Source organism: Bos taurus, chromosome 6 (genome assembly GCF_002263795.3).
Source record: "Bos taurus isolate L1 Dominette 01449 registration number 42190680 breed Hereford chromosome 6, ARS-UCD2.0, whole genome shotgun sequence".
In the NCBI taxonomy this organism is placed as follows: Eukaryota; Metazoa; Chordata; class Mammalia; order Artiodactyla; family Bovidae; genus Bos; species Bos taurus.
Window position 1 is genome coordinate 19,453,100 of NC_037333.1, and position 25,775 is coordinate 19,478,874.

The 25,775-nt window shown below is 37.4% G+C and overlaps 1 protein-coding gene across 2 annotated transcripts; it reads left to right on the forward strand.

Moving 5' to 3' along the window:
* Window positions 1-3: 3 nt before the first annotated feature.
* On the forward strand, window positions 4-24,493 carry INTS12 (integrator complex subunit 12). Of its 2 annotated transcripts, none has more exons than XM_005207609.5 (7): window positions 4-171; window positions 6,998-7,162; window positions 9,713-9,865; window positions 10,918-11,105; window positions 12,557-12,716; window positions 20,095-20,241; window positions 23,806-24,493. In XM_005207609.5, exons 2-7 carry the CDS (start codon window positions 7,007-7,009, stop codon window positions 24,388-24,390), a joined length of 1,389 nt encoding a protein of 462 aa, XP_005207666.1. In that variant the 5' UTR covers window positions 4-171; window positions 6,998-7,006; the 3' UTR covers window positions 24,391-24,493. The 2 variants fall into 2 exon arrangements, with proteins under 2 accessions (XP_005207666.1, NP_001069221.1); NM_001075753.2 differs by having other exon boundaries at window positions 53-104.
* Window positions 24,494-25,775: the final 1,282 nt, after the last annotated feature.

Genomic DNA, 25,775 nt, shown 5'->3' on the forward strand with positions numbered 1-25,775 from the left:
TGCGGGAACCTTTGTTTTTCCGCTCTCGGAGCGGACTGGTGGTGTTGGCACCGGTTCGCCAGGCCACCGGCAACGGACGGAGCAGCTGGGCGGAGCGGTGAATAGTGAGTAGTGACCTGCTGCCGGCTCTCAGCCGACTCTCAGGGGCTTCAGACCTCCGCGAGGGGCGAGGTGGGAGAGTAGTTCCGTGGGGTCTTAAGAGTTTTCTCGCTCCCTCTCACTTCGCCGTCTACAGGCGGTCGAGTGCCCAGGCTGACCGCTTTCTCCTTACAACGAGGGTCGTGCTTCCTCGGAGAGTAAGCCCCAGGGACTAGGTCCTTGGAACCCTTTCTCGGACCTTCCTTGGCAGGTTTTGGCGACTTCTCTGTACAGCTTCTTCTGTCTGCCTCTCACCTCTCCGGATCACTTGTCATAGGCCTTGGGTGTGTCACGACTTTGGTCAAAATATTGGCATTCTTGTTCTGCGCCTCTCTGGTCACTGTTTAGATTCTCTGTCACTTGATTGGTTTGGAATCAAGGTCTTTCCGCCTCACCTGTGTTTCCGGACGTGTGCCTAAGATATCAGTATAACCTAGGGCCAAGAACTCGGTGAAGGAATAAAAAGGGTAGCATCTTTGAAGGGATGGGTTACAAGAGCTTGCAAAGATGAAGAGGCAAAGCTATCTAGAGCCGTTCTGTGATGACAACCCTAATATTGCACTTTGTGTGAATAGGGTCAGTTTCCTGCATCTCGTTCACATGAAGACCAACTTTGCACTTCTTTTAAGATCGGCGTGTTAAAAAAAAAAAAAAAAGATTGGCGTGTTGAGTAGGAAATGGAATCTAGAGGAAAGCATATATTAATATATGAATACCCAACTTAGTTTGGAGAAATCACAGAAGCCCTCAAAAGTGACATTTAAACGAAACCTAGTTCAATGACTCAACAAATAGTTGTGAGCGTCTGTTAAGTTCCAAGCACTAGGTATATAACAGTGACTAAAACAAGTCCCTGCTTGCATGGAGTTTACAGCCTAGTGAGATTAAAAAATTTAAACCAGACAAAGGATTGGCAAGAGAGTATTGCAGATAGGAACACTGTACAAGTCCCCAGTCTTGAAAGAGGTGTTTTTGTTTTGTACTGCCTTTCCCTTTTTGATGTTTTAGGATTTGGGCCAGGGCGAGGCAGTGGGGATGGCTCTGAGTTTCTTTTTTGTCGCTTTTTGTTAAGGGACTTTGGAAATGTTTAGAACTGTGTAGAAGCAGAGAAAAGATCATTATACTTTGACCTCTAATAATTCTGTGGCCATTATATTGTGGTACTTTGCAAAATAGCAAAATGGTAGGCAACAAAGATAGGAAGGGAGCATAGCAATCAACTCCAGTATTCTTGCTTGGAGAATCCCATGGACAGAGGAGCCTGACAGGCTACAGTCCATAGGTTCACGTAGAGTTGGCCACCAGTGAAGCCATCTAGCACACAAACACACACAGGCAAAAAGGATAGCTTCTCCCCTTACAGTACTGAGAGTTTTATAGAGAATATAACAAATGTCCAAAAAAATTAAAAAGTGTGGTTCAAGGTAGAAAACTCCCATACCATGAGAATGCACTGCTAGATATCCTTGGAGAGCAGGATTCGTAGTCCAGGGAATAGAGCAGAACACTAGCTATGAGTAAAGTCCTTATGAGAAGTAGTATTTGAACCAGGTCTTGATAGGATTTGGAAATATAAAAAAAGGTAAAATGCTTCTCAGACAGACAAATTGAGAAGAAGAGAAGAAGAAGATGGTGCCGGAGAGGGCGATGGCATCCCACTCCAGTACTCTTGCCTGGAAAATCCCATGGACAGAGGAGCCTGGAAGGCTGCAGTCCATGGGGTCGCAAAGAGTCGGACACGACTGAGCGACTTCACTTTCACTTTTCACTTTCATGCATTGGAGAAGGAAATGGCAACCCACTCCAGTGTTCTTGCCTGGAGAATCCCAGGGACAGGGCAGCCTGATGGGCTGCCATCTATAGGGTCGCACAGAGTTGGACACAACTGAAGCGACTTAGCAGCAGCAGCAGCAAGCCCAGCTAATGACTCTGCCCTACTGAAAATCTAGGAATGAAGACTTAAAGTTTTTGTGCCAGTTACTGAATCTTTCTTAATGGTAGGCCAAGAAGTTAGGCTTAAGGCAGTGGGTTGCCTTAATTTTCAAAGAAGAAAGAAAGAAAATGTGTTGCAGGAACATTAATATGGCAACTGTCTTGATGTCAAGGAGAATAACCAGAGTATTACTGTAGTACAAAAAGCAAGTGAAAACCTGAATCTGAGTAATAGCCTTGGAAATGAAAAGCAGGAACAGATGTGAGAAATGTTGCAGACTCAGAATTCACAGGAAAGGCCTGCTGATTGTTCAGAATAAGGAATGGGGAAGGACTCAGTGAGCAAAGGTTTAGGCCTCAGACCTGATTAATGGAGAGTGTGTCATTTATTGAAAGTGCAGGACAGGGAAATTTGGGGGGAAGATATTCATAATTTCAAATTCAATCATAGCTGAACTTGAGATACATTAGGGCAACCAGTTAGATATGTCTACTAAGCAGTTGGAAATATGGGGTTTAAGCTTAAGAGAGATGGACTGGGAGTAAACGTATGAAATCATCTGTCTACAGTTGCTAGTTGAAAACCTGATATATAAAGATTACCAAATAGGAAACTGGTAGCAGAACTAAAGAAACTAGACGAGGACACAATTACTTCGGCAATACCAAGATCAATGGAGTTGAAAAGATGACCCACAGAAAGAAGAGCCTGAGATAGAAAAGGAAAACCAGAAAAGCTGAGTGTTTCTCATGGAAAAGAAAGGTTTTTGAAAGAGACAGTGAATTCTCTTGGCCAGCATTACTGAGTGATAGATTTACACCACAGTTGCTGACCTCTTTAGGACCATAGAAGAAAAAGAAATTTCTTTCACTATTCAGTAGTCCCTTCTTATCCATGTAGGATATGTTCCAAGATCTCCAGTGGATGCCTGAAACCATAAATAGTACCACACCCTATATATACCATTTTTTTTCCTGCATACATACCTGTGATAAAGTTTTATTAATAAATTAGGCACAGTAAGAGATTAACAACAACTGATAATAAAATAGAATGATTATAACAACATACCATAATAAAAGTTATGTGAACATAGTCTCTCCCTTCAGCTTCTTTAACTCTGCCTGAAATGTGACAGTGGGTTCTTCATTGGCAGACATAGCCTCTCCAGTAATTTATATATTTTTCAGTCTAAACCCAAATCTATGTAACCATCTCTTACTTTCAGTAAATGGCTGGTGTCACTCATTTCAGGGGATCCCTTGCTGAAGTTTTTGTAGATGCTCAATGCTTTCTGGCCCAACGCATTTCTGTCGGTTTGAACACATACTCTGTTCATGTCCACCCACAAATTTAATGGCTTTTCCAATCTAACTAAGCACTTAATGTGCCATGGCTATAACTCTTACAGCTTGAGGTACAATAGCAAAACTAGCTCAAATTTCTTTTTCCTTCTTCACAATTTCACAAATAGAAGACTTGTTCTTACATAGATTTTAGCAACCTCATTATATGAGCATATAACTTTTTTCTTATTAAGTTGAAAACATCCACCTTTTCACTTAGAGGATGCACTTTGCAGCTTCTCTGGCATATCTGAATTGTATGCCTTACTACTCTGGCTCTTTGGGGCCATTAAATAAATAATAATAAGGTAACATGAACACAAGCACTGCAGTACCCTGGCAGCCAGTCTGATAACCGAGCTGGCTAGTGACTAACAGATGGGATTCACTGGACAAAGGGATAATTCACATCCCACATGGGATGGGCCAAGCTGGCGTGTGACTTCATCATGCTATTCAGAGTCTACATACAGAGGATTACTAATGTGTATTTGCCAGTAAGAAAGGAGAAGTAATAGAAACCGGAGAAGGCAATAGAAACTGGAGAGGGAAAGTAAGGTAGTAAGCAAAAGAATAAAGGATAAAACATATAATGATGAGTGTTTTATTTTAGGCCCAACTCCTGTTTTTTTCTGTTGGATGGGGAACAGAAGTTGGGTCGAGAAAGTGCTAATAAAGAGGAAGCAGAGGAAACAAAAAAGTGGAGGCCTCTATAAATTCAAAGTACAGGTGGATGGGAGTAAAGAAATTTTTAAAAGAAAGAAAAATTTACTTGGTACCCTGAAGAGGTTCCTGGGTCAAAGCAGTAGAAGAGATTAGTAGAGTGGTGGAAGATTGTAGTTAAAAAGGAGAATTGACTGTAGTCAAAGAGAAGAGTTGTGAGTTCCAGGTTTCAGTAGCTAAAGATGAAGCTCTTTGAGGTTGAAGATCTAAATAAACCTAGCACAGGAATTTGGAGAAGAACACCAGTATAGACGCTAAAATTACCAGAGATAATGGCAAGGGGGAGAGGAAGAAGATGAACCTGGTACAAATGTTCTGTCCATTAGCAACAGTGAACATGCAGGTGTGGTTTCAAGAGACGATGTTGATCAATGATGGTCGGAGTATTCTCCCTCAAACAGCAATACGGAGTCAGGTCTCTGTAGACTTCTGTTTGGTCTTTGAATAGGAACAACTCACTACTTGGGAAGGCTGTAAAACAGGTGAAGTCTGTGTGTATGGGAGGCGGGGAGAGCGGATAGTCAAGGTAAAGCAATAAAAGGAGTGCTTGAGAAAACTATGGAAAAAGCTAGGGGAATATGTTGGTAATAAGTAGGGGCTAGAAGATGCTGGGGAGCTAGCAATGAAATTAACGTGGAGGGGGGAAGGACTGAGCTGAATGAGTGCATGCTTGCGTGCTTCATTGTCTGACTTCGTTGTCCAACTGTTTGCAACCCCACGGACCACATCCTGCTAGGCTCCTCTGTCCGTGCGATTCTCCAGGCAAGAATATTGGAGTGGGTTGCCATGCCCTCCCCCATGGTTGATCTTCTCAACCCAGCGATCAAACCCATCACTCTTATGTCTCCTGAATTGGCAGGCAATTTCTTTACCACTGGCGCCACCTGGGAAGCCCTGAGCTAAATAAGTACTGGAGGGATTTTCAAGGGGGAAGTAAGTTTGTACCTTAAAGTAACCATTATGTATATATAATAGGAAAAGGGAAACTGGAAATTGCTAGAAAGGCTAACCCATTGGTCTCCAAACTTTTCTCACCATTTATTCCATGAGTAAAAAAGTAAGTACACTTCTTTATGTATGTATTTAGCTACCAATTATACGGGCTTCCCAAGTGGTGCTGGTAGTCAAGAATTTACCTGCCAGTGGGGGAGATGTAAAAGACGAGGTGCTGGCTCTTGTTACCTAATCTGTAATATAAACCTTTTTCTATCTGTGATTATAGAAATACTTTGCTTCTAATTTTCAACATAGAAGTTTGAAGTAATGGTTTTTCTAGTATATTAAAAGGATTCTTCTAAGTTTCAGTCCTTTCAGCACCTCAAAATACAGACTTCTCTGGATAAGTAAACTACTGTGTTCCTGAGCTATAAAAACTTAAGTCAGTAGAAAGTCTAGGCTGTGTTTCCTTGTGCACTCAGGAGGAGTGGCAACTTCACTCCTTTTCATTGTGGACATTTTAATGAGGAACACTTTTCTCCTCATGAATAATTAAAAAAAAGTACACCTTTCTGTACCTATCATTATATATGGGTAATGTATGTAATAATACAGTCTTAAGAAGTAACAGAGGTTGCTTCTCAATTTTTATTAAATTATTACCCATACAACTGTTTGAGGTAGATTATTTTTCTTTTAATATTGAGCTTTGGACCCCTGCTCTTGGGTGATTGAGTAGAGCACAGAATTTGACAATAATTTTGTGGCCATCAGAGGGGTATCTTATACCTTCTTTAAAAAAAAAAAACCATTCGGAGTGTGTGTATGTGTGTTTCCTATAAAAACTGAAGAAGTATTAGGAGGAAGGTAGATAGGGAAGGAACAAACAAAATCCATTTTCAGGGTGGTCTTTCATATACCAAGATTAAACCTACAGCAAGTTTTAATGGCTTTATAAATCCCTGAAAATGAGAGATTACTGTGGAATTGCTGACAGATCCCTAACTCTAGCAAGTACAAGTGTGTTGCATTATTACAGTATTAACCTCAAGGACAGAAGACAGTTTCAAGCTCTAGAATGTTGATCAAAGGATTGAATACAAAGTATACATTTTTATTTTAATAATTCCTTGCCTGGAGAAGTATTTTAAAAAGTGACACCAAAAATAAAACAACATAATAGCATTGGTATTAACTGAAAAGAAAACTTTTTAATGTTTTAGAATTTCATAAGCCTTTGATGTATATCTTCACTATTTTTTAAGCTCCTTAGGGCACAGAGAATATCATAGGCCATATATATATATATATCTTTTGGCACCATTTGTCACAGACTTTGCTTTTTAAAAATAGGTTAATGCATGAGATACCACAAGCTAAATGTGATGCAATAAAATTATCATAAGTGTATTTTCTGAGGCATTCAAGATTGGGACTGAGGACTAAGGAGGCAAAAAAAGATAACTGAGGTTAAAATTTCAGCACTAACTTTTATAGCTTATTGCTTAATGTATGCTCTAACTGTTGTCTCCCGTGACACCCTTCCCCCAGTCTGTGTGTGGGGGGTGAGGGGTGTATAAATAAGGTTTGAGAGAAGAAATTTTGATATACTGTAAACTTGACCTAAACACATCAAGTTTCTCTGTACTAAATTATAAGTGTATTATTTGAAAACTATATTAGGAAGAGGCTCTGTGAAGAGCAGGAGCTTGTCTGAAAGCTGATAATACTCTCACTTTAGGAGAAGAGAACTAGATAATTCCAATTAGGGATAAGAAGGAAATGTATCTGTAATAACCTTTTAGACAGTTTGAATTTTGTATCAGGTGCACAGTAATACATTTAAACAGAACAAGACAGATAAATTTCGACAGGTAATTGCCCATTGTCTGTAAATTACCTTCTTTTTTTTTTCCTTCAGGTGTTTGGGATGGCTGCTGCAGTGAACTTGGAACTTGATCCCATATTTTTGAAAGCATTAGGCTTCTTACATTCAAAGAGTAAAGATTCTGCTGAAAAGCTAAAAACACTACTTGACGAATCTTTGGCTCGGGGCATTGATTCAAGTTACCGTCCATCTCAAAAGGTATATAACTGAATTAGAGGCTTGGAGGGAGTTCTGTAAAGTCTTTAATGTTTAGACCATCTCAAAACAGTCTGCCAGATAATCTTCCCTTGTGGCATGAAGAACTGTACAGTGTTCTTTTCTTTCTCAAGCTTTCAGAGAACTATTCCACTGTATAGAAAAGTTAGCTGAGAGTGGACAATATTTTGTTCTACTATTTTCTGTGTATAGAAACCCACTTATGTATTATAATTTTAATTCTTTATGATTAGGATTTTTTTAATCTGCTGAATGAAACCATAGCTTGTAATTATTCTCTAATGTTTTAGGGGCAAAAAAATAAAAGGGCAAGAATTCTACAATGAAGTGAATTACATATAGATAGGATAATTTAAGGGAAAAAGGAGGTATGGATAAACTGTGAGAACTATGTAACTCCCATTGCAAACAAAGTGGCCAAGCAGCTTTCTATGAAAAGAATATACATTTTGGAACCAGACAGATCTGTTTTAAATCCCAGCTTATGTCTTACTAGTGTGATGACAGGTAACATATCTTGAACATTTACTGTGTCCTAGGTACTTTTCTCAGTGATATAGGTGTATAATTAATTTTAATTGTGATAATGATCCTTTGAGATAGGTATTATTTATTTTTATTTTACAATAAGGAAACTGAGGTACATAGTAACTTCATTTCACCCAGCATCTGTTTCTCTATTAGTAAAATGAGGATAATGAGAACTACCTTGCAAAGTAATGAACATTAAAAGAAATAAAGAACATTGGTACACTACACCTAGTGTAGTGTCTGCCTGGTATATAATAAGCTCTTAGTGAATGACAGCTCTTACTATATTCTTTATACCTACCTAAGACATTCTTTCAAACCTGTCTAAAACTCTAGCCTTGAAACTTCGAGTCACCCAGGTCTATGAACACCTGGATACCAAACTGATAAGGAGAAGACCAAGCTACCTGACTAGCTCAGTCTAATCCAGAATCTCAAACTCAAGACAGGGCCGAGTCCCAGACTCAGTGCCCAAGTAAGCAGTGATGTTTTCCTCCAGGCCTTCTTTCAAAATAAGCTCTCGTATTCTCAGACCTTTTTATTGTCCTTTGAATAGTGGAGCCATCATTTATTTTACCATTCTCATTCTGAAGGTTCGGCGAGCTCAAACCAACCAAATTAATAAAATTCAACAAAATGCACTAACAAATTTGTTCTGCTCCGAGTATTGATATTGTCCAAATAGGAAATTCCTATTATTACTAAAGAAGCAGTATTTTTCTAAAAATTTATTTACTTATTTTACTTTTGGCCACACTGGGTCTTCACTGCTGCACTCAGGCTTTCTCTAAGTGTGGCAGGTAGGGGCTACTCTGCATTGCTGTGCATCAGCTTCTCACTGCAGTATCTTCTCTCGTTGCGGAGTGCAGCCTCCAGGGCGCAGGGCTTCAGTAGGTGCAGCTCATGGGCCCTAGTGTGTGGGCTCAGTAGTTGTGACGCCAGGGCTTAGTTGCTCCATGGCATATGGGATCTTCCAGACCAGGGACTGAACCCATGTACCCTGAATTGGCAGGTGGATTCATAATCACTGGACCACCAGGGAAGCCCCAAGAAGCAGTATTTTGATTCTAAAACAGAAGGAAGCGCATTTGTTAAAGTACATGAGAAGTTGGTTGCAACTAAAACGTCTCCTGCCCTTACATTTTTAGCCATTAGAGAAATGTAAATTAAATCTACAATGATATGCCATACATATCTATTAAATGTCTAAAATTAAAAAGATTAGCCATACCAGGTATTGGTGAGGATTTGAAGATAGGAACTGGGACTCTCAGGTACTCCTGATGAAAATATAAAATGGTATACCACTTTGGAACATGGTTTGATAGTTTCTTAAAAAGTTATTCATAAACCTACCATACAATCCAGACATCCTACTCCTAGACATTTATTCTAAAGAAATTAAAGTATGTGTCCATGTAAGGGTTTGTACGTGAATGTTCGTAACATCTTTATTTGTAATAGCCCCAAACTGGAAACAACCCAGTAGTCCGGCAGTAGGTAAATGAATAAACAAATCATGGTATATTTGTTCAATGGAGTACTATTCAGCGACAAAAGGAGGGAACTTTTGTTACACTCAGTGACATTCATGAATCTCAGAGTAAATATACTGAGTGAAAAAGCCAGAAAAAGTATATCCTGCATGATTCCACTTATGAAAATTTCTAGGAAATGCAACCTATATAGTTACAGAAGATGGATCAGTAGTTTCCTGAGAATGGGTGTCTTAGTTTTCTAGAATGTCTGCCTCTAAGAGTGATTATAGACGGCAACAAGGAAACTTGGCAAGATGATGAATATGTTCATTATATTAATTGTAGTGATGGCTCACAAATGTGAAACCATATAGTGAAACTTATTGAAGAAAAAGACACAATATGTTGGCACATTTGATGTCTTAATTTTTAACTGATAATTTAGATTTGTGATCTGGTTTTGTTTTTAATAATATACTAGTCTGAATATTTCTTTATAGGTATCTTTTAATTTCATATACAGGATGTGGAGCCACCCAAAATTTCAAGCACAAAAACTGTTTCTGTTAAGCAGGAGCCCAAAACATCATCTAGTCTTCCTTCTGGCAATAATAATGGCAAGGTCCTCACAACTGAGAAGGTAAAAAAGGAAGGTGAAAAGAGACCTGCTGATAAAGTAAGATTTTGCTTTACTCTAGTAAATCAATCAATCAGTTGTTTTTTGCTTACTTTTTGTATATAATAATTGGTAAAAGTGTGTAAAAAAAGTGTAAAAAAAATAATCACTCAGGAAATATATTTTGGTTATTATGGATTTTTTTAATTAAAATTTAGAAACATTTTAGAACCGTTTATTGAAATCATTGTCAACAAATATTTGAGCCCTAGAAGATATACTAATTTCATGTGTAAACTTTAATCTATAACTCAAATATTTTATATTGAACAGTTGTTGAAAAGAAAAGATGGCAAGGAAAGAATAAAGATGTAAATCACTAGACATGAAATTTGCAGAAAAGCATGTACTTTAACAGGGTTACAGAAAACTCTTGGATTGTCTACTGTGAATGATTTCTGCACATGGTTAATTATTAGGATTTTAGAACTTAGTAAAAAAAACATTTAAAAAAACTTTAGTAATACCTGCCCTCAAGGGGTTGTGTTTCCATACTTTTTCTAAGTACTGGCTCTTTATTACCTATATTATATTGTTCTCTTTATATTTTAAAGAAAGGAGCCAGAATTTGCTTTGAAACAAATATGGCAATGTGTTAAGCCTGAGTTACTAGTGGAAGTTCATTATTCATTTCTTTTCAATATAAAATATTATTAGTTCATAATTTAAAATATTTTAAAATAGCCTTAAAAATATCCTTATTAGTGCTGTGGCTTCTCAATTCAAAGCATCCAGTGGTGGGTAGGAGGGCAGTGTAAGTAAATCCATTGAACTTCCATGATTCTTTAATGAATAAAAGAGTACAAAGAGAGATACAGATGTATGCTGAACTGTTCTGATTTGTTTCTTTTTACCTTGTTGGATTCTTCTAACATACTGAGTACGAATTTCTTATACATCTTCTACGGGTCTTTAGTGCGTGCTTTTGTCCCTAACTATGTGAAAGTGTCTGCGGAGTGGACTTGGTCATTGCACACTGTCTGTCTTGTACATCTCTCAGTGATTTAAAGTTCATTTTAATGTGTTACTTTTTGATTGGGTGCCTTTTATAGATGAAATCAGACATCACTGAAGGAGCTGATGTCCCAAAGAAACCTAGACTGGAGAAACCAGAGACACGGTCCTCTCCCATCACTGTCCAAACCAGCAAGGATTTAGCCATGGCTGACCTTTCCAGCTTTGAGGAGACCAGTGCTGATGATTTTGCCATGGAGATGGGATTGGCCTGTGTTGTTTGTAGGTAAGTTGTACCTTGCCACATAGATTCTTTTGTTTCTTTGTAAAGAACAAACAATTTTAAAAAGAAAAAAAATAGACCAATCGTTGGGTGTTTTTTAAATTCCGTTTACATTATTTGGAGGTGGATAGGAGATAAACTGCCCATGTGGCAATTTAATGTCTAATAAATTTGTCAAAAATTTATATTACTAACAGGTATCTTTATAATCAGTTATGTTATAATAACATTTTCTGCATTCTTGGCTTCTAGAGTAAAAGCACTTATTTCTTTAATTTTTAGTGAGACACTGTTTAGCAGACTAAATTATTTCCACCTTTCTTTTTAAGAAGACTATGTTGCTTTTTTTTTTCCTGAAGTGTTCATAGAATTTATAAAGTAAACGGTTATACCATTTTCTAAAATAGCATTAAATCTTTTCCTAAGGATAAGGAAAATGAAATTAATGGATCATGTAGGTTATTCTGAGAATTGTTGTGAAACATGGATGCATAATTATAAAAATAGATAATTCTGCTTAGTAGAAGATTCATCTTAAAAATAAGAATAATTAGATTTTAAATTCCTTGATACCAGGGTCTCCGTCTTTAGTTGTTAATAACTTTCATTGCCTGGCACAGTAGAAGAGATTGTCACCTTTCCTGCTATTCGCTTCATGAAAATATTAAATTCTGGTGCATGGGACTGAACACATAGCTCTAAAATTTTGTGAACATTATACAGCATCAGTTAATGTACTTCTTAATAGGATTATTTTGTTAGAGCTTCATTGCTTTAACATATAGTTGTTTATTTCAACCTTTATCTACTGTAAGGGTTGCCATTTTCATGTAAAGAAATAAATGGTAAAGTAATAAGGGGGAAAGAACTAGTAATTGTAATCCTCCATAAGAGGATTTGTTACGATGGTCTGAGGCTGTTGCTGTTGCAATTTTTACCTTTTTGATACACTTATTAATACATTCTATTTTGTTAATTAAGACATTTATTTATGGAGCACCCCATGTCTGTGTAGTAATGTGCTAGGCACTGTAGATAATTAGGTTCATTTTCTACCTTTAGGCCACTCGTGTATTAATGAAGAAAATAGAACAATATGTAGGCAACAAATATAAAGGAATTTAATAGAGGTACAAAGAAGATGTTATGAGACTGTTGGAGGATGAGCCAAGGTCTACTGCCTTCTGGGAAAAGGAAAAAAATTACAATGGAAAATGCTAAGAAGAAGAATATAGCCAAGTTTAGTCTAAGTCGCCTTATATATTTCTTACTGGTTAAACATAACCTTTAAAAGAAATGAATTGTTTGTGCAGGCTACACATTGGGATTTGTTATTTTGCTGTTTGGCTTCTCTGATATATCTTTAAGATATCAAACTTCACCAGAAGAACCCTAGAGTGGCTTTAAATTGTTGCATTCAAATAAGTGTCATATCTAATGATATATTTTCGTAGGCAAATGACAGTGGCATCCGGTAACCAATTAGTAGAATGTCAGGAATGCCATAATCTCTACCACCAAGATTGCCATAAGCCCCAGGTGACAGACAAGGAAGTGACTGACCCTCGCCTTGTGTGGTATTGTGCCCGATGTACCAGACAAATGAAAAGAATGGTAGGAATTACTTTTCTCTGTTTTAAACAATCTCTGTCCTTTTCTTTGTTAATATGTGGTTGTTAAGATAAAAATCTGAACATTTATGCTATTGAAAAAAATCTTATAAGCTGATTATTTTAATGCTTGTTTATATAGTATAAATGTGTGGTTTATGTGTCTGTGCCTAAGTGGACCAGACCATATATATGTATTTTTCTCTGCTCAGCTTTTAGCTTGTTCTAGTATAAATGAACAGAATTGGAGACCCACAAATTGGGACTGTTTCCTACTGGTGTGTCAGTGTATTTGTGCACATTTAAAGTACTACAAAGCACTATGGGGAGTCGTGAGATACGAAGCCCTAGTCTTTGATGAGTCTGGTAAGGAAATATTGAAAATGTCTATTCCTGAGTGAGTGAAAAAAATCAAACTTACATGCTGTGTGCAGAGCCATCTCTGTCTTTCCTTCTGTGTTTCTCTCTTTATGCCTTGTCTTTCCTTCTCATTGTCTTCAAGTCATCATTTAGCCTATTTTCTCAAGTACTTTCTCAGTTTACTGCTCACAAACATAACTGCCTTTAATATCATACTGAAACATTTTCATTTGTTATATTGGATTTGTTTTCTAACTTTTATTCATTTAAAAGTAGATGGATGAACGTTATCATTTTCCTTTTAAAGAAATCAAGTTGTTATTTACTTCAGTGTCTTGTTTACTTCCCCCATCCACGTTCCCCTACCTTTGATTAGGCACTCTTTTTTTTTTTAATTTATTTTTTACTGATCAGATCAAATCAGTCGCTCAGTTGTGTCCAACTCTTTGCGACCCCATTAATCACAGCACGCCAGGCCTCCCTGTCCATCACCAACTCCCGGAGTTCACTCAGACTCACGTCCATGGAGTCAGTGATGCCATCCAGCCATCTCATCCTCTGTCGTCCCCTTCTCCTCCTGCCCCCAATCCCTCCCAGTATCAGAGTCTTTTCCAATGAGTCAACTCTTCGCATGAGGTGGCCAAAATACTGGAGTTTCAGCTTTAGCATCATTCCTTCCAAAGAAATCCCAGGGCTGATCTCCTTCAGAATGGACTGGTTGGATCTCCTTGCAGTCCAAGGGACTCTCAAGGATCTTCTCCAACACCACAGTTCAAAAGCATCAATTCTTCGGTGCTCAGCCTTCTTCACAGTCCAACTCTCACATCCATACATGACCACAGGAAAAACCATAGCCTTGACTAGACGGACCTTTGTTGGCAAAGTAATGTCTCTGCTTTTGAATATGCTATCTAGGTTGGTCATAACTTTCCTTCCAAGGAGTAAGCGTCTTTTAATTTCATGGCTACAGTCACCATCTGTAGTGATTTTGGAGCCCAGAAAAATAAAGTCTGACACTGTTTCCACTGTTTCCCCATCTTTTTCCCATGAAGTGGTGGGACTGGATGCCATGATCTTCGTTTTCTGAATGTTGAGCTTTAAGCCAACTTTTTCACTCTCCACTTTCACTTTCATCAAGAGGCTTTTTAGTTCCTCTTTACTTTCTGCCATAAGGGTGGTGTCATCTGCATATCTGAGGTTATTGATATTTCTCCCGGCAATCTTGATTCCAGTTTGTATTTCCTCCAGCCCAGCGTTTCTCATGATGTACTCTGCATATAAGTTAAGTAAACAGGGTGACAATATACAGCCTTGACGAACTCCTTTTCCTATTTGGAACCAGTCTGTTGTTCCATGTCCAGTTCTAACTGTTGATTCCTGACCTGCATACAAATTTCTCAAGAGGCAGATCAGGTGGTCTGGTATTCTCTTTCACAATTTTCCACAGTTTATTGTGATCCACACAGTCAAAGGCTTTGGCATAGTCAATAAAGCAGAAATAGATGTTTTTCTGGAACTCTCTTGCTTTTTCTGTGATCCAGCGGATGTTGGCAATTTGGTCTCTGGTTCCTCTGCCTTTTCTAAAACCAGCTTGAACATCAGGAAGTTCACGGTTCACATATTGCTGAAGCCTGGCTTGGAGAATTTTGAGCATTACTTTACTAGCGTGTGAGATGAGTGCAATTGTGCGGTAGTTTGAGCATTCTTTGGCATTGCCTTTCTTTGGGATTAGAATGAAAACTGACCTTTTCCAGTCCTGTGGCCACTGCTGAGTTTTCCAAATTTGCTGGCATATTGAGTGCAGCACTTTCACAGCATCATCTTTCAGGATTTGGAATAGCTCAACTGGAATTCCATCACCTCCACTAACTTTGTTCATAGTGATGCTTTCTAAGGCTCACTTGACTTCACATTCCAGGATATCTGGCTCTAAGTCAGTGATCACACCATCGTGATTATCTGGGTCGTGAAGATCTTTTTTTACAGTTCTGTGTATTCTTGCCGTCTCTTCTTGATACCTTCTGCTTCTGTTAGGTCCATACCACTTCTGTTCTTTATCAAGCTCATCTTTGCATGAAATGTTCCTTTGGTGTCTCTGATTTTCTTGAAGAGATCCCTAGGTTCCCATTCTGTTGTTTTCCTCTATTTCTTTGCATTGATCGCTGAAGAAGGCTTTCTTATCTCTTCTTGCTATTCTTTGGAACTCTGCATTCAGATGTTTATCTTTCCTTTTCTCCTTTGCTTTTCACTTCTCTTTTTTTCACAGCTATTTGTAAGGCCTCCCCAGACAGCCATTTTGCTTTTTTGCATTTCTTTTCTATGGGAATGGTCTTGATCCCGGTCTCCTGTACAATGTCACGAACCTCATTCCATAGCTAATCAGGCACTCTTATCTATCAGATCTAGGCCCTTAAATCTATGGATTATACACTTCCACTGTATAATCATAAGGGATTTGATTTAGGTCATACCTGAATGGTCTAGTGGTTTTCCCTACTTTCTTCAATTTAAGTCGGAATTTGGCAATAAGGAGTTCATGGTCTGAGCCACAGTCAGCTCCTGGTCTTGTTTTTGCTGACTGTATAGAGCTTCTCCATCTTTGGCTGCAGAGAATATAATCAATCTGATTTCGGTGTTGACCATCTGGTGATGTCCATGTATAGAGTCTTCTCTTGTGTTGTTGGAAGAGGGTGTTTGTTATGACCAGTGCATTTTATTGGCAAAACTCTATTAGTCTTTGCCCTGCTTCATTCCGTATTCCAAGGCCAAATTTGCCTGTTACTCCAGGTGTTTCTTGACTTCCTACTTTTGCATTCCAGTCCCCTATAATGAAAAGGACATATTTTTTGGGTGTTAGTTCTAAAAGGTCTTGTAGGTCTTCATAGAACCGTTCAACTTCAGCTTCTTCAGTGTTACTGGTTGGGGCATAGACTTGGATTACTGTGATATTGAATGGTTTGCCTTGGAAACGAACAGAGATCATTCTGTCGTTTTTGAGATTGCATCCAAGTACTGCATTTCAGACTCTCTTGTTGACCATGATGGCTACTCCATTTTTTACTGAAGTACAGTTGATTTATCATGTTGGTTTCTGATGTACAGCAAAGTGATCCTGTATATTGAATATAGTCCCCTGTGCTATACAGTAGGGCCTTGTTGTTTATCCATCCTATACATAATAATTTTTGTCTGCTAATTTCGACTTTCCAGTCCATCCTTACCTCACGCTCCCACCCCTTTGGCAATCACAAGTCTATTCTCTATGAGTCTGTTTCTGTTTTATGAATAAGTTCATTTGTGTCATATTTTAGATCCCACGTAGAAGTGATTATCATACGACATTTGTCTTTCTGTGTCTGACTTGCTTCTCCTATATGATAATCTCTAGGTCCATCCACACTGCTGCAAATGGCATTCTTTTGTTCTTTTTTATGGCTGACTAATAGTCCGTTGTATATGTCTATACTATATCTTTGGGGCTTCCCTGGTAGCTACCACGGAAGGGAACTGCTACCCACTCAAGTATTCTGGCATGGAGAATTCCATGGGCTGATCCACTCCTTTGCTGATGGACATGTAGGTTGGTTCCATGTCTTGGTTATTGTAAATGGTGCTGCTGTGAATATAGGAGTGCCTGTATTTTTTTGAATTATAGCTTTCTCCAGAAGATTAAGGACTTTTTATAGAAGAGTTCTCATATTGTTAACCAAGTCAATTTCTACATAAATTTTTGTGACCAAATATATCTTTTTAAAGTCAGAAGTACTTAGTTAAATAAAAAGAAATTTTAATCACTAAATCAGAAATAGGTTATGTTTTTATTCCTATGAAAAGTAATAAAATTTCAGTAGTATTTATACTTTGTTTGTAACAAGAAAGTTCTGTGACATGGTACAGTATTTTTTCTGCTCTGTCTGATTTTTATTTAGTTTATTACTTAAACTACCCTCCAGGACTTCAACCCAAGTAATTACGGGTGAGCAGAATAGTACGTTCCAGCACTTTGGCACAAGTAGTCACTAAGTATTGCTAGTCAAAATAAATAACTTGTGATAGTGATCTTTCTTTAACATAGCTTCAAGGTTTATTATTATTTTATTATAAGTCTCTCAATAAAGTAAGTGCTGTTCTCTCCTACGTTTTTCTCCCTTATATTTTGTGAGTTAACTCATACCAAATCTATATTTATAGTTCTTACCCTCTTTCTGAAGTGAATTTTGGCAGATGACCAGATATCCTACAGTTACTTCAAGTGCAATATTTTTTAAATTAAAATTGTTTTCTTCTCCACTCAGTTTTTCCTCATTTGCCTGAACTGATAATATTATCCTTGATGCCTCTCTTAAATCCACATCCCTTTGTTTACCAAACTTGTTAATTCTACCCCATATGTATTTCACAGATCTGCTCATTTCACTTTTATTACCCTGTTCCACAAATCGCTCATTTCTTGCTGTTGTGTTAGCTCCTTGATTCGCTTTAGTCCACTTTATACACTACAAATAGAATATTCTTCTACAATAATTACCTAACTTTATCTGTTTAAGTGTGCCCAGTGGCTCTCAGTTACCTATGTAATGAAGTTATCCTTGTTAGGGTGGATTATGGACCTTCTCTTTTTGACCCAGTTCTACCTTTGTATCCTTCTCTTCCCACCACTTCACCATATATACCACATACTGTGGCCACATAAAACCAAATGGTTCATTTCCTGAGTATGTGGTGAACTTTCATGTTCCCATATGTCCTGTTTCTCAGCTTCTCCTCATCCTGATACATTTTATTCTTTATCAACTTTGCAAATTAAATGCCTAATTAATTTGTATTAAGAGCAAGTCTCATTCACTGACAGAGCACCAGAGCAGAGCTCAGGACTGGACACATCCCACATTCTGTTGTTTCATTTTAAGATACATAAAAATAGAGGAAATACAGATTTGGGCCAGAAATCAGCAGTCAAGAAGTTCAGTCTGTATGTCCAAGAGTCAAGTGCTGAATGACCAACGTCAGAGCATGATTAAATACACCAAGAATGGACCTGGGGAAATACCAACTGCGTGATCTGAAGTGAACCTGAAGATCGGGATCCAGGAAACACAAGCTTTAGTGAGAGAAAGGGGTTTGGAAATGGAAGGGATGCTAAACTGAATTGCTTTCAGTGCGGTTCTCATATGTGCATTGGTTATTGCTCCAAGGTATCTCAAAGATACCTTAAAAAGCATCTTATATCCTCTTTCCCCTTGCACTAATTTATTCAACTATGGCAGGTTCTACAGTACAGAAAGATGGGAAGACAGAGATAAGAATGGTGTGATAGTGGGTGGCAGGGTCCAGAGTTATTCTTTAGTTCTGCAATTTTCTTTCTACCAGGCAATGGGATTTGCCCCAGCACTCATGACTAATTGCAGTGGTTCTCAGTCTAAGGTGGCAACACACTCCTACTCAGCAGTAACAGAAGTAGGTGGTATTTTTGATTGTTACTGTACTGGCCATATTGCCTTGAGTGGTGAATTTCATACATTCTACACTATGTGAGTCAGTCTCCCAATAAAAAAATTAGAGTGCCTTTGTTGAGCAATACTGAATCAGTGATAATATCCTAGTTCCCTAAACTAGTATACCAGCAAAGAGCAGAGGGTTTTGGGTATCTCTTAGGTTCTAAGATGGGTAGGTGAAATAGCCAGGAAGCAGAAGAAGATCCAAACATGATCTCCTAGGCAGAGGTTCTTTCTGAGCTTCATAGTAATGAATCTTCATCTACTAAACCATACAAGTTAGGTCGGTCTTCAGAGTCTAACCTCATCTACTGATGTGGGTGGGGGAAAGTGTAAGATTAGAATACCATGTACTCCTGATACTCTGAAGGCTACATTTTCATAACATGGTTTGCAGTACAAGGTATGATAATCTTTCTTGGTAGTAGATATTTTACCATAGATATCTTCCAGCATTCTTTATAATATTCTTGATCTAAGTGTTGCTTTATAACTGATGTCTGAAAGTAGGTATACTTTCATGTGGAAAATATGTAATATAAAAAATGGGATGAACTGAGACTTAAGGGTGAAAATATATTATATGGCAAATCATAGCACAAGAAAGTCTAAACAAAGATAAAACATTCAAATTTCCAGAAATGGGAGCACATCATTAATAAAGTTTTTGGTATAGTCTTGCGTGACGTTTATTAGGATTGTCAAAAACAGTGGAATGGCTGGGAGCACCATTACTCACCTAATAGAGAAGTGTTCTTCTGGAATCAGTAAGAAAAGTTTGTTTTCTTACCATTTGTAAATAATGATGATGAATGAATAGTAACTGTTATTATCTGCACTTAACATGTACCAGACACTGTGTAAACTCTTACATAATCACTGCATTCTCATAACCCTCCTTTAGAACAGAAGATTTTATCCACATTTTGCAGATGAAAAATGAGACTTCTGGAAATTTACATATTTTACCTGAGGTAACATAGATAGGGAAGTAGTTGAGCTGGGCTTTAATTTTAGTTCTGTTTGATTCCAAAAGCTGTCCTCTCGAACACTACACTATTCCGTTTGTATAGTTAATATTATCTAGCTGGAAAACACTAAAGAATAAACTAAAAAATGATTCATGTACAAGAGAATTTAGTAAAGTACCTAATATAAAGGAAAAAGATCAATTGTTGGTCAAAATAAAACTGAAAATGTTTATATGGTTTTTTTCGTTTTCTTTTTAATGATTTTGGACTGTTTTGTTAAAATATTTAATTAACTCCAGTCTGCATAATTTTTAAAACCTCATGTTATCTTTACAGTTTAGAAACTAATAAAATCTATAAAGTCATTAATTGATATGATAAAATAATTTGTCCAAGAGTTTATATTTTCCATGTCATCACAATGTTGTATTTTTTTAATGTTAAATGTTTATCTATATTACAGTTCATTGAGGAGTCCTGTGGTAGATTTTATTGTCTTTTTGTACATTTAACTAAGACTTTGTAGCTAATTTAATTTTAACACTGATTTTTGCAGGCTCAGAAAACTCAGAAACCACCACAGAAACCAGCCCCCACAGTTGTTTCTGTAGCTCCAGCTGTTAAAGATCCATTGGTTAAGAAACCAGAAACTAAACTCAAACCAGAGACAACTTTTCTAGCATTTAAGAGATCAGAAGTCAAGGTATAGTACATTCTATTTTTATCTAAGATTGGATTTAAATTTAGTTGACTTAGTTACTTGAAAACATTAATCAGGAACTTTGTAGACTAAATGGCCATATGTTGGAAATTAAGACTGTATTACTATTAGCGTTGGCTTCCCTGGTGGCTCAGTGGTAAAAAATCCGCCTGCCAATGAAGAGACAAGGGTTCCGTCCCTGGGTCCAGAAGATCCCCTGAAGAAGGAAATGGCAACCCATTCCAGTATTCTTACCTGGGAAATCCCATGGACAGAGGAGCCTTGTGGGCTGTGGCCATAGGGTCGCAAAAGAGTTGGACATGACTTAGTGACTAAACAACAGCAAACTGTCAACATTAAGTAGAAAGAGAACATTTATGTAATTATCTTGAACTCTGCTGTTTCTTTTTTTATCGTGATTAGGAACTATCTGTGAGCATTCTAAGATAACATTCGTTATCATTCCTGTGTAGTCAGCCAATATTCTGCCCTCAGGAATTTGGTTTCAATTCCAAATGCCTTTGTTCTCAGTAGCAGTAGTTTTGCTCCTCACATCATTTGTGAGCTTTCTTCGCCCTACTCATTGACTATTTGAAGTTTTCTTGCTTTCTCTTATTTCTTTCTATTATTATGAATTTTCCCATGAAGTGGCTCTTTCCTATACTAAAGGGCCAGATTATCTAGTGAGAGTATTACCTTTCTCATTCCTTGACATCATGCTACATTATTATTATTATCCTGGCGTTTTGATATCATAGGATAAAATATTTTTCTAATCTAATTTTATAACAAAAGGAATGCTTTTATTGAGTTACACATTCTAATTTTAAGCAGAATATTAAAGATGGAAGAAAAAATGTTAGCTCCAGATTCTCAAAGGTTACTCCCAGAAAATTCTAAAGATATTGCCTTGTCCAATTGGCTATAGGTAGTGAAAATCAAGAATATAAATATAAAGTACTCTTGAGAAAGGTACTGATAATTTTATTTGCAGAGCATTTTTAATTTAATTTAGCTGGTGGCTTAGAGGGTAAAGCGTCTGCCTGCAATGCAGGAGACCTGGGTTCAGTCCCTAGGTAGGGAAGATCCCTGGAGAAGGAAATGGCAACCCACTCCAGTACTCTTGCCTAGAAAATTCCATGGATGGAGAAGCCTGGTAGGCTACAGTCCGTGGGGTTGCAAAGAGTCGGACACGACTGAGCAACTTTACCACCACCAAGGAAGAGTTGATATCCAAGGGATAGCCCTTATTGGTTTATCACATAGAGACTTGGTGAGCTAGAGTAGAAGTAAGAATAATTTATTGAAAATAATTAGAGTTGCTATATTCCTTGTGGCTCAGCTGGTAAAGAATCTGCCTGCAATGTGGGAGACCTGGGTTCAATCCCTGGTTTGGGAAGATCCCCTGGAGAAGGGAAAGGCTACCCACTCCAGTATTCTGGCCCAGAGAATTCCATGGACTCTATAGTCCATGGGGTTGCAAAGAGTCAGACACGACTGAGCAACTTTCATTTCATTTCATACTTAAATTACTTTCAGATAGATTTTTATACTAACCTATTACTGCTGCTGCTAAGTCGCTTCAGTCGTGTCCGACTCTGTGCAACCCCATAGACGGCAGCCTACCAGGCTCCCCCGTCCCTGGGATTCTCCAGGCAAGGACACTGGAGTGGGTTACCAATTCCTTCTCCAATGCATGAAAGTGAAAAGTGAAAGTGAAGTCACTCAGTCATGTCCAACTCTTTGCGACCCCATGGACTGCAGCCTACCAGGCTCCTCCGTCCATGGGATTTTCCAGGCAGGAGTACTGGAGTGGGGTGCCATCTCCTTCTCCAACCTATTACTACCAAGGCTTATTTTTAGGAAACTCAATATGAAATTATTTTGCAGCAAATAAATTAAGGCCTTGGCTGTCATGTTTGTTCTGATTAAGAGGTTTTGATATTTTTCTGATAAAATAGAATAAATGTTTACTATGAAATTTAATAAATTGAAAAGCAATACCAGTAACACCAAACCATTAAAATAAAATGTCATATACACAGAACTTGCTTTGTACTTCATAAGTTTTGGTCTTTTTGATTACTTTAGATGGGTTTTCTTTTGTAAAGTTTATTGAAAGATCATTTAGTCAAATGGCAGGCAGTTTTATATTTATTAGAAAGAAAAGGAAAAAATAACATCTTTTATAATTGAAAATTAAGTTTACTACGCCTGTGTCCTTTGCTACCTTGGCTATCTTTTTCTCATTAAATATATGCATTTCTCTAGGAATTTGCAATTTATGTAAAGTTTATCTTCTTTGCATAACCTTATGAGATAGTCATTATATGATGTAACTAAAAAAATCCTATCATTTTTCACAGTATGTGAACAATAATCTGGACCTTCCTCTTCTAAAGACCTCAGAGCCCTCTATTTTCAGTATTTTTCTCATTGGTTTATAATGTTTAATGCAGACAACACTGAAGACTACTTTGTAAGAACTAAAAGCATTTTTATCAACTCATTCGGAATTCAGTTCTAAAATATAATTGGGTGTATTTTAAGCATGATAATTAGCATATTAAGTAAGATACTATTTGTAAGATTTTTATCTTTTACATATTTAACACTTTTGTGACCCATGAAAATAAGATAGAAAAATTCAATTCACAATCAATTTGAACAAAGTGCATTTTCCCCTAAATGTTAATATGAAAAAAAATTGTTTTTGTATGAAGAAGAACAGTATTTATATAGTGACATTGGTATTCTATTAGCTTTTGACTGTCCAAGGAAGTTAATTAGAGAAATTTAATATGTGTTACACCTTTAAGGAATAAATCTGGGAGTGAGTCAGGCATGCCCAAAATGTCACTATGCAGCTTATTGAGGCAGTTTATAAAAAATCCTTTATATTGAAACAGGGATCTCTTTGTGATAGTTTCAGTGGAAACATGGATAAATTGGGAAAATAAAGTTATGAAATGTTTTTAGTATTATCACCAGTTGTATAATTTCATGTAGTTAATGCAGTATACCTGTATATATGCAAGTATTTGCTCAAAATTTAGGGGGAATTTTTTTTTAATAGGTTCAAAATCTCATCTCAGACATCTACTGAGTATCCTGGGCATAAGCATTTTTGTCCATTAAGAGTGGATTCTGTTTTTTGAATTGATCCACAAGTCATCTGGAGCAAGGTCTAAAGAATTAGATGTTTTACTAAGCTAAATAATAACCTTTTTACATGAAAAACAACTTACAGCATTAAATCTGATTTTCTGATGTGGCTTGTGACTGAATCTAGAAGCAGTCCTCAAAAAGGAAATTTTTTTCTGAAATGATTAGAGTAAGAATATGACATAGCATAATTCCTGCTTTGGAAATGGTAGCACCGTTAGCTATGGATAGGTTTCTTCTATGTGTTTTGTCATTTCAGTTTATCAGAACTTAATTTTGATGATTTAAATTTCCAAGATCACTATTTTTGTATAAAAAGTCTTAACCATTAATCTTCTTATGTATTTAAGAATATTAGGTATTAATTATACTTGCCTCTAATATTTATCTTATATTTTTTAGGCATCCACAGTCGTTTCAGGAAATTCTTCTAGCACCAATGTTTCCTCTTCAGCAACTAGTGGCCTGATTGGATGGGCAGCTTTTGCAGCCAAAACTACTTCTGCTGGTCCATCAACAGCAAAATTGAGTTCAGCAGCCCAAAACAATAGCGGGAAACCTGCTACCTCTTCTGCTAACCAGAAGCCCGTGGGTTTGACTGGTCTGGCAACAACATCCAAAGGGGGAATAGGTTCCAAAATAGGTTCCAGTAACAGCACTTCCCCCACTGTACCGTTGAAACCACCTCCACCTCTCACTCTAGGCAAAACTGGCCTTAGTCGCTCAGTTAGTTGTGACAATGTTAGCAAAGTAGGTCTTCCCAGTCCAAGTAGTTTGGTTCCAGGAAGCAGCAGCCAACTCAGTGGGAATGGAAATAGTGGGACATCAGGGCCTAGTGGAAGTACCACTAACAAAACCGCTTCCGAACCGAGCACCTCTCCGTCGGCATCCCTTAAAGGTCCAACTTCACAAGAATCACAACTCAATGCCATGAAGCGATTACAGATGGTCAAGAAGAAGGCTGCCCAAAAGAAACTCAAGAAGTAATGTGGCCAAGTAGGTTTTTATATCATATTATCCTAAAGATTAAAATCTTATTAAGATATAAATTGTAATATACTATAATTTAATAAAAATCTTCATAATGAAATTTCTATTATTTCTTACCTTAAAATGCTAAATAGTATTTAGTGAAACTTGGAAATGTTTATCTTAAATCTGTTTTAACATTTTTATTTTGACAGTTTTCATAGTGTGTGAAAACAATCATTAGAATGACTAATTCTTAATAAAAACTTCTGAAATCCCAGAAGACTGGTACATCTGCAGATTAAAAAAAAAGAAAAATGCATCTTCTAACACAGTCCCAATAATTATTTTTTTTAATTTTATTTTGTTTTTAAACTTTACAATATTGTATTGGTTTTGCCAAATATCGAAATGAATCCGCCACAGGTATACACGTGTTCCCCATCCTGAACCCTCCTCCCTCCCCATACCATCCCTCTGGGTCATCCCAGCGCACCAGCCCTAAGCATCCAGTATCATGCATCGAACCTGGACTGGCGACTCATTTCATATATGATATTATACGTATTTCAATGCCATTCTCCCAAATCATCCCACCCTCTCCCTCTCCCACAGAGTCCAAAAGACTGTTCTATACATCAGTGTCTCTTTTGCTGTCTCGTATACAGGGTTATTGTTACCATCTTTCTAAATTCCATATATATGCGTTAGTATACTGTATTGGTGTTTTTCCTTCTGGCTTACTTCACTCTGTATAATAGGCTCCAGTTTCATCCACCTCATTAGAACTGATTCAAATGTATTCTTCTTAATGGCTGAGTAATACTCCATTGTGTATATGTACCACAGCTTTCTTATCCATTCATCTGCTGATGGACATCTAGGTTGCTTCCATGTCCTGGCTATTATAAACAGTGCTGTGATGAACATTGGGGTACACATGTCTCTTTCCCTTCTGGTTTCCTCAGTGTGTATGCCCAGCAGTGGGATTGCTGGGTCATAAGGCAGTTCTATTTCCAGTTTTTTAAGGAATCTCCACACTGTTCTCCATAGTGGCTATACTAGTTTGCATTCCCACCAACAGTGTAAGAGGGTTCCCTTTTCTCCACACCCTCTCCAGCATTTATTGCTTGTAGACTTTTGGATCGCAGCCATTCTGACTGGCGTGAAATGGTACCTCATAGTGGTTTTGATTTGCATTTCTCTGATAATGAGTGATGTTGAGCATCTTTTCATGTGTTTGTTAGCCATCTGTATGTCTTCTTTAGAGAAATGTCTGTTTAGTTCTTTGGCCCATTTTTTGATTGGGTCATTGATTTTTCTGGAGTTGAGCTATAGGAGTTGCTTGTATATTTTTGAGATTAGTTGTTTGTCAGTTGCTTCATTTGCTATTATTTTCTCCC

Coding starts and splice junctions, on each gene's coding strand:
- INTS12 (XM_005207609.5), top strand. CDS start 7,007: ATGGCTGCTGCAGTGAACTTGGAACTTGATCCCATATTTTTGAAAGCA. Junction 9,866..10,917: donor AAAAGAGACCTGCTGATAAA/GTAAGATTTTGC, acceptor TGCCTTTTATAG/ATGAAATCAGACATCACTGA. Junction 20,242..23,805: donor TTAAGAGATCAGAAGTCAAG/GTATAGTACATT, acceptor TATATTTTTTAG/GCATCCACAGTCGTTTCAGG.